The sequence below is a fragment of the Myripristis murdjan genome, chromosome 10 (assembly GCF_902150065.1).
Source record: "Myripristis murdjan chromosome 10, fMyrMur1.1, whole genome shotgun sequence".
Lineage (NCBI taxonomy): Eukaryota > Metazoa > Chordata > Actinopteri > Holocentriformes > Holocentridae > Myripristis > Myripristis murdjan.
Window position 1 is genome coordinate 10222667 of NC_043989.1, and position 10000 is coordinate 10232666.

A 10000-nucleotide genomic window follows, 5' to 3' on the forward strand; every position below is an offset into this window, starting at 1 on the left:
ATATGCAAGACAATAGTTAGTTAACAGGACTAACACATTTTATGCCAGTTAATCTGTGTTTATATACAACAACCAGCAAAGAGTAAATTAAACACCTTTGTTTATCAGAAACCTAATAATATGATTCTAGTAAGTTGCTCCTATTCTAAAGGATCTCATTTTATATAAACACCGTAGTCACACTAAATTTACATGCAACATAAGTTGTTAAAAAGATTAATGTATTCTTACTGACTTTATGCAAACACTTCAACAGAATGGGAATAAGTTCAACATCTATGTATGTCTAATAATCTGGTAATCGGAGTAAGTTACTCCTATTTCAGAGGATCTGATGTTGAGTCACACTAGAGTAACCCTGATTTTTACGGTATATTTACATACAAGATAGTTATCTCTTATCGAATGTATTTACTTTGATTCCAAGTAATTGACCTCTTGTTGACTGTTAAGCCAAACTGCAGTAATCCTCTCTAATCTTATCAAAAACTGAATGTGACTGTGATTACACCATGTCGTCTTCAAATGGGTTCTCCAGCAGCAGCAGCAGCAGCAGCCGTCTGAATACTTTCCATTCTGGATGAGCAGATAGTCTCGTTGAAATCTCAGACACGGCTATCTCAGCGGGCCTAATGCATGCAGAAGCCCCTTGGCAGCCGAACGTCGCAAGATTTCTTCCAGATTGCGGCAGAATTGGGCAATTCCAAACCAATTTAGATCTAGGTGAAAAACGTGTGCTAGATATTGAACATTTGGCTGGGAAAGTTAAATGTGGTTTCACCTATTGTGTTTCAACAACAAGTGAACTCAATATCCCCCTGCATTATTCCCTTAATTTATTCAGCGAGTGTGAGTGCGCCATAAGGTAGTATGACATCATTCTGCTTTTAGTGTGGGTCGCAAAGTTTTTTTTTTTTTTTTTTCTAACACTGTCGAATAAAATAGATGCATCAGGCCCCACACACATGAAATCAATACTTTTTTTCTCTGTTTTCTCCATCTCTCTCTCTCTGTCTCTCTGTCTCTGTCTATGACTAATTCCTGATATGCACCAATATGAAAACAATACCTCATCCTAACAATATGCCAAATCCCAGCACCATGTGTTTTTCTTTTGAGCGCTTGCCTTCATAAACTACATTCAATAAATCAGCATGCGGTTGATCCCTTGATAAGCTTTTTTATCCAGAGGAATCAAGAGAAAAGGCAACTACACTAGAACAAACATGTTGGATTTAAGACAGGCGGTATTTTACAAGTGATGGTTTTGAATCAGGAGCGTGTGTGTGTGTGTGTGTGTTTGCTCTTTTGCGTGCATATGTGTGTGCATGCTGTTTTTGTGTGTGGTGGATACTTGGATACTTGTTTACGCTCATATTAGAAGATATATACAGTATGTTAAAGTCAGTGTGTATGTCTCTGTGCATGTTTGCCATGAGTTTTGCACCTTGGATTTGTGTATTTGTGTGTGTTCTTGCCTGTTTGTGTGTGTGTATGCATGCGAGTGTGTATGCAATTGTTCAATCAATAGTTTAGGTATTTTGTTCCAACTGTCATGACTTTTCAGTTGCCTTTGTGCATGCACACGTGTGTGTGTGTGTGTGTGTGTGTGTGTGTGTGTGTGTGTGTATGTGAGGGCATAAACTTGCTGGATTTAAGCCTGTGTTTAATTTAGATGGATTAGATTAGAATCAGGAACATGTGCATTTTGTTACTGTTGTTACTTTGCTGTGATTTTACTTAAATAAAAGAATAGCTTTTGTAAAAGTCGACTTAAACGTCGCTCATTTAAAATGTAGACAGAGTAAAAGTGACTGAGGGGCTTTATAGACACAACAAATGTGATACATGCAATCTTGCATAACTCAATTGCAAACTCAATTCTTTTGGAGATTACAAAAAAAGGACGCCAGCAAACTAAAGGGACATTCCTCTTTTTATCTCGTCTGATTGGCTGTGCATTCACTGTGAAGGTTCCCACAATTTGTCAGTTTTTTTTTAACCATTTTCTGACCCTGCTGTTTCTGTTTTGTAATGCATGAGATTTAAAATGTAACTCAGTGCAGTACCTCAGCAAAGATTTACTAATGTAAAAGTAAAAAAAAAAAAACTAACCTCGAAAACAGATTATAAAATGTACAAGTAAACACAAACCTGCTCAATGACATTACCATAAGTAAATGTAATATTCTTCCAGCTCTCTGTGTATGTGTTGATGTGTGTGTGTGCTTGAGTCGGGCATCATCCAGTTGAGTGCAAATTTCAGTCTGTGCATCCAACGGCGTGTCAGTGTGTGTGTGTGTCAGAGTGTGTGTGTGTGTGTCTGACTAACTGATATGACAAGCAGTGGATTAATGGCCGGAATACAGCCACACGTCTAAACATTTTCTTTGAGCGAGTATTTATAAGCGGGATCGTGCCAAAACGACTCCGATTCCACATGGCACGCCAGACAGCATCCCTCCGCCCCGCTCTGGTTTGATAGAGCTCCTTTCGTCTGTCTTCTTCTATCTCTCTCACTCAATCCGTCTTGTCATGCGGGGTCTGTTTCTCCGTCTATCTGCGTTTTCTCTTTCTCACCCTCCCTCTATCTGTCCCTCTCTCTTTCTCCGCTGCTCGCCCTTTTACTTCGCTTGCTTCCTTCCCTCCCTTCGTCGTCCCATCCCTTTCATCCCTACCTCCCTCTAGCCCTCTCCTCCTTTTCCCACCTTTCACAGTCTTGTTCTCCTCCCATCTCTTCCTCTCTCTCCCCCCCTCCATCCTCCCCCTTTCCCAAGATGTCACTCGTAACATCTTTAGACAGAAAATCCAAACACACATCTGCGGGGATGTTCTCTCTCTCTCTCTCTGTGTGTCTGTCCCATCTGGAAAACCTTAGGTTGTCCTGAAACATGACAACACACACAGAGCAGGGAGGGAAGAAGGGGAATATTCATTACATTGGGAACAACACTGAAATGGCAGAAGAGAAATGGGGAAGGACGATATCCACTGAGGGATGGAGGAGGGATGGGCTGCTAATTGTTTGTGTTGGCCGCGGCGTGGTGACATTTGTGAAGCGCTGCGTGTCTCCGACTTTTGCTCGGCTTTGGTACGCGTCTCCGATTCGATTCTGTCGAGTTTGGTCAATACGCTGATTGCTTGTTTACACAACCAATTTTAAAATGTAAGCGGCGCTCTGGATGTTGTAATTCCCCTCTCAGTCTCTCTCTGGCAAACGCCTAACGCCTGATTTGGCTCTTTGCACTGGCCAGAAAATTAGATTTATCAGTGTTATTTTTTCCCCCCCGGGTTTGCATCCTCAGACAAGACGGGATAGTCTTGCTGGGAAAAGTAGGGGGAAAAAAATCACTGGTTTTGCTCTTCCTTTTACTGTCACACGCAGAAATATCACAGGATATTTATGCTGGTAGTGTTATTGAATACTTTATTTGTTTAATTGTGTAATCTCTCTCTCTCTCTCTCTCTCTCTCTCTCTCTCTAGTCATCTGGAAGACAACCAGATCAGCGTTATAGAAAGAGGAGCCTTCCAGGACCTCAAACTGCTGGAGAGACTGTAAGTACAGTGTTTGTGTGTATGTGTATTTGATTGTGTGTGTGTGTGTGTGTGTGTGTGTGTGTGTGTGTGTGTGTGTGTGTGTGTGTGTGTGTGTGTGTGTGTGTGTGTGTGTGTGCGTCACTGTGGTTGTCCATATGTTGTCTGTACTTTCCCATTTCTGTACCCTCTAACTCTTGCTTGCATCCTTGCAAGTGCAGCCTCTTGACAAGTCCTGATTGTTTTGTGTGTGTGTGTGTGTGTGTGTGTGTGTGTGTGTGAGTGAATGTGTTGTTTGTCAGTCCTTGTCACACATCAGTGTAAGACCTAGTACAACCTTGAGGCTCACTTGGCATCCATCCTTTCTCACTCACTCACTCCCTCTCTCTCTCTCTCTCGCACACACACACACACACGCGCGCACACACACACATACTCGCACACTCACAAACACACATGCGCATATTTGTCTAGTTATTGCTGTCTTTCCAGGCACTCACCTTTGACTTCCTGCCACTGTCTGCCCATCTCGTCAAGCCAACACACACACACACACACACACACACACACACACATACACGTACACACACACAGTATACCTGGATGATACACAAGTCTGCCCACTTTAGACATCACCTTGGAATCTCACAAACAACTTGCCTCTGTCTTTATGCCAGTAAGTGTGTGTACTTGTGTGTATGTGTGTGTGTGTGTGTGTCCGTCAGCTCACACTTAGCCTCTAGTCAACAGAATCAAGGTGTCAGTGGATACACACCACTTCCCTCACACACACACACACCTGCATGTTTATGAGCGTGTGGGAAGGACGGCAGGCAGACGGCTTGTAGGACGAGCGGCCTCCATGCTCCTCCTGTAGAGAGGATTTATGACACTGTAGCATGAGACGAGGTCAGAGAGTACACACTGTGTGTATTGTCAGTGTCCTGGAAAACACCGTGTATCCCCTAAAAATCAACTCGACTTTTATAGGCACTTTTATAGAGGCCTTTCAGATGATGTAAGATAATGCTTTGGCCGCCATATTGGAAGTCCTCTCATCCTGGCAGCAAGAGGTAAGTAAAGTGTTTTCAAAACGTAAGACTCGGTCGTCCCGGTGTGGAATCGATGTGGAAAAACTCTTTGGTGTTATGATGGGAAGCCAGTTGTTTTCCCACTGATGCATTTTATTTCATTTATTTAATATTCAGATAATGTTAGCTATTTACTTTTCTTGTTAAATCATTGTTTGTACAGGAACTACACAGCGAGTACCTGCTGTTACACGGCATTTGATTGTGGTGGGATGTAGGAGGTCAGAAGTTGTGAATGCATCATTACTGACGGCTGTTAACTAGAATAGCTAGGGCTCACGGCTGCAGACACTGTAGTCCAGTCATTTTAGGCCAAACTTGGGGTAAACCTGCAAATTGCAAGAGAAGCAAACTCAACTGATTTTGGATCCTCAGTATGTCCTGAGTGAGGAAAAAAAGTCCCAAGGAATCCCATTGGTGGAAAGTTTTGAAAATCACCTGTATATGACCATATAATACCAAAAAACAGCCTTTTTAACACACAGGGGAAAGGGGTTCAAAATTTTACTTTCAGATATCACTATAAAAATTCACAAGTTGATAACACACATAAAGACAAGAAAAAAGTCAATTACCAGTTCTTTGAATTATTCTGTTTACACATGCATATCACACATTATCTGATTTGATATGCGCTAATTGGAATAAATGCCAGAACAGATATTTAAACAGTGAATTAAAAGGTTACTATATATATTTATATAGTAACCTTGAATTAAAAGATTATTATATAACAGTGAATTAAAAGGTTACTATATAGGCTATATAGTAACCTTTTAATTAACTTAATTTAATAACCATTTATTCCAGTTAGCACATGGAATGGAATGGAATTATTCCAATTCCATTTATTCCAATTAGCGCATATCAAATCAGATAATGTGTGAACAGAATGATTCATAGAACTTGTAATTGACCTTTTTTCTTGTCTTTGTGTGTGTAATCAACTTGTGAATTTTTACAGTGATATCTGAAAGTAAAAATTTGAACCCCTTTCACCTGTGTGTTAAAAAGGGTGTTTTTTGTATTATATGGTCATATATAGGTGATTTTCAAAACTTTCCACCAATGGTATTTCTTGGGACTTTTTGTCCTAGGTTTTTTCATAAAACGACTGGACTACTGTGCAGTCTATGCCGGTGGCCTAAACTTGGAAACAAATCCACTTCATCAGACAAATCTCTTTTACTCATAGTGCTACGACTGGATCTACACCAGCAGCCGTCTTTTTGAAATGTCGCTCTGGTTTTAGCCCGCAGGCAAGCGCTTGAACTTAAAGATGTCGTGTAGCACCGGGCACACCGAGGTACGGTCTCTGGGACAGCTCTGGGACAGTAGAGACACTTATCATTACAAATGAAAGTCAGTGAAGTGATGCAAGTTATTGAAGCAAAGTTATTAAACTAAATGTAACTTAAATTCGGGACAGTGGATGTCAAGTCTGGGATAATTGAAAGTAGAATTGGGTGCAGTTGCAGGACACTGAGAAAAGAAAGTTATTATCGAGCCCTGCCTCCAGGTTGTAACATATTAAGCCATTATTTGCAGAGCCCGTCCTCCACTGCACCAGCTATGGCTGCTTGGAGATTTGTCTGTCATCTGCAGGCCCTGCAGTGCTGGAGAATTTTATTTTTTCTGAGACACACATCATCATCACCCCACACTGGTAATGCTTTGATTTGTAGCCCGTTTCACCTCAAATATCAATTCCTCCTTCCTCCAAAGTGCACGGAGGACAGTTAATGTCATTCCGGCTGACAATCGTCACAGTAAAAGTATTTCATATTTACGCGCGAGCCAAATTCAAGTATATTTTTGTTGGAACGCGGATCTGTTTTGTCTAAATCGTCTTTTCCACTGGGCAGTATCTCTTTGCCGGTTCTGCCTGCTGTTGACAGAAGGGGTTGAGGTGAGTTCAGGTTTTACAAGAACAAGACGAAGGCAAGAGTTATTCCCCTACTGAAGCTAACACACCTCATTCACATTTTATTATTTGCAGCATTTCAAAGTTTGCTTAAGCTTGCTCGGCGGCTGGATTGAAACATGGAGATGGAGAGAGCTGTAAATTCAGTCCGTGCTGCAGCAGACTCCCCCGAGTGGATGAAAGCCTCGGGGAAGTTGAGTGGCAGCAACATGTGTATCTTGTCTCCTAAATGGAGATCACACATCTGATAGGGGAAAGTGACAGGCAATGGGCTGCTTTAATGTTAAAAGGCCCTTTTAATGCGGCGTGTCAGGGAGGTTCAGAGGTGATGGGTGAGGTGGGGGGAAGAGGTTAGCGGGCCAAACTAGTTGTGTGTCGTAACCTAACAAAGATGCCACTGATTCAAGACGTTTGAGAAGAGGCTGTGCTCGTTCTCGTGAAGAAATACCTTGTTGAAATGGTTTTACTGTCGTGTGCGTCTCTGAATGCGAGGTGTCAAGGTGCAAAGTTGTGTTTATGCATTAAAATGAAAGAGAGCAAACAAAACTTTTTTTTTTTTTTTTTTTTTTTTCGCAGTCCTGAGTCATTTGAAGATATGCTTTTAGGCATGCATGATGCATTTTATATATATATATTTTTTTTTTTGGTAGTGTCAGGTGCTGAATGTTTGGAGACGTGACAAAATAAAAGGTAAAGTCCAAGGATGAGTTTTGTCGATCACTTACATAAAAGAGGAGTTTCTTTTTCTTTGGTTTTGAGAAAATAATAAAGCCACAAATGTTATGAAAGCTCCCAATCCAACAAACCACTACAGCATACACATTTTTTTTTTTTTTTTTTTTTTTTTTTTTTTTTATGGAAATAAACACCTCGCTTTTAGAGAAGGCATCATTGTGGACGTAAAGTTCATCAAGTTCATTTTGAAACATACCTTCAACAGATTGATTTATCAGTCATTATTGCTGTGGTTGTTTTTCCAGCTGTATTTTGCACAGCTGCATCATGGCGAGGATGCCAATAACGACCCTGCTCATTTCATTTTTTTTTTCTTGGCTCGTACGGAAATGCTTTTTTTAAAATGCCTGGTTGACAGGTTCTCTGATATGGTGTCAGTCAGGGTTAAAGGTTAGGGGTCAGAGGTCGCGGTGCTGAGTTGGTGTGATTTGTGGAGTCACAATGTGAAAAACACAGCGCTGTGCAGTCGGCTCTGTGGAGTGAGACGGTGGATTCTCGACAAACAAATGTATCATAGATTTATGTCTTGGGGCTGTTCACCTAACACATCAATAGCAGCAAAACAAGCAAGCAGTGTTGCCCTGAAATGACCAAATATGAAGATTAATTTCATTTTTATTGCGACACGAGGGTTTGCAGTTTCACTGGAGTATTGGGGAAATCAAAAGGAGATTTTCTCAGACAATCCATCTTTCAGTGGCGAGCTAGGCCCACTGTAATAATACACTACAAAATGCCATTTCAGGTTTGAATGTCGCTCAGTCAAGACATTCTATAGCTGTGTGATGTTGATCTAGCATGCAAATTAAACGCTTTTTCTCTGTTTTTCTTACCCAGGCAGTGATAAAGATTCTGGATTTTGAGATACTAGCCCAGTGAGACTAATTCACTTCAATCTCCAAACCATTGCTACTGGACTCCATTTTAATTCTGACTAATAAGGATAATTTTCCACATATTAAAAATGTACTACCCACAGATTTGCGGGTTGGTAATATTGCAAGGATTTCTCTCCAAAACCGTATATATATCTATTTTGGCAAAATAAAAATGCAACCTCATACTCATCCGTCATTATTTCAAAACACACAAAGGATTTTCTTTGTAAGCAAAGCCCTTAAGATGAGTCATAGCTGTAATAGTAGCCCATCATGTGCTTTACTTTTATACCAGCAGTCATTTTCTAACAGTAGGGGTCAATTATTCCAAATGGTGGATATCTCGGTGTTGGAATAAAACTCTGTCTTTCCATTGGTGAGAACAGGAGTGAAAGTCAGGGTCTTATTATCATTATCACAGGGGTTAAAAGGTTGGTGTCTGTGTCTTCTCCGACGCAGATTTTACTCGGTGACCCCGCGACCCTCCGCCCTCTTTTTCCTCTCCGCGCCTCGCTTCTCGTTTCCAAGGCTTTGGTCGCCTGATAAGGCCTACACTCCCTCTCCTCACGCTTTCCTCATCAATCTCTGTTTTAAGCGTCTCCACCCTGCTTTATACAGACACACAGTGCCTCACACTTACACACACACTCCATCTCGTGCTTCATTTCTAGAATACACACACACACACACACACATCTCCTGTTTACCATTCCGTCTCCATCATATCCTGCTTTCTCTCTGCCAAGTGCTTTTTCCGAGTCAAACTTTTGAAAACACTGGGCATGAGTGGGTTGCCGTACCATATTCATAGAGAAATACTTTTTGACATATTGGTATCTCAAAATGAAAAACATATCAGGCTTATTAATGATAAGATTATGGTTTTTTTTGTTTGTTTGTTTGTTTTGACACCACTCAGTCCACTCAAGTAAATAAAATCAAAAGAAAACGCTCCACTTTGCCACATTACAGATGAGGACAAACATGAGGTTAAGCTTCGGTACACAACTGGAATTGACACTTGGCATAATGAAAAACATTTGACAGCCCCTTCTTGTTCTGCTTCTTAATATATTTGACCTTAAAGTCAGTTCAAGACAACGTATAGCTGCTCAGAAGTCTTTAACGAGGCAAGAAAAATGACAAAACGGATTTTAAAATTTGCCAAAACGTATATTAAATGCAACCATAGTAGAGTGAATAAAGGGATTTAGAGAGGGGGAACACTTTACGGATCAGTTTTCCTATAGGATTATGTTTCAAAGGGGATTCCTGAGTGGATGACACTTGTATCCAACAGACGCTGCAAAGCAAAACCCAGATCCTTTCCTCAGGTCTGCTGGTCAAAGCACAGAGCGGATGGAAGTGATAACTGGCATTAGAAAGCTTACAACACGATAACCTATAACTTTTAACCCAAATACACACACACACACACACACACACACACACACACACACACACACACACACACACAAACACAGCATGATAACCAATAGGTCACGATCACAGGAAACCAGACAGACCCTCCCATGAGTTTGACCTTTGACCTGTGAACTGCCGACCCTCAAGGTGATGCAGTTGGCTGATTGAAGACGCTTGAATCAAAACAGAGGCATCGATCTAAGTGATGGATTAGTGTGTGTGTGTGTGTGTGTGTGTGTGTGTGTGTGTGTGTGTGTGTACATCTGTTTCTGTATCACACCCAACTGTATTTATATTATAGTACCATCTACATCTGCTGAGGATAGTCTGTCAACAGTTTAATTCAACTTTCTATTTCAGCGCTCAGATATTAAACGGATGATAACCATAGCAACAATAAACTGATAGCTAC

General features: G+C 41.0%; 1 protein-coding gene across 1 annotated transcript in view; it reads left to right on the plus strand.

Moving 5' to 3' along the window:
• Positions 1-10000, plus strand: part of slit3 (slit homolog 3 (Drosophila)) — a 300414-nt gene that overhangs the window by 24354 nt on the left and 266060 nt on the right. The window contains exon 3 of the mRNA XM_030062042.1: positions 3485-3556. Coding sequence (XP_029917902.1) covers positions 3485-3556 — 72 coding nt within the window. The remainder of the gene's footprint in view (positions 1-3484; positions 3557-10000) is intronic.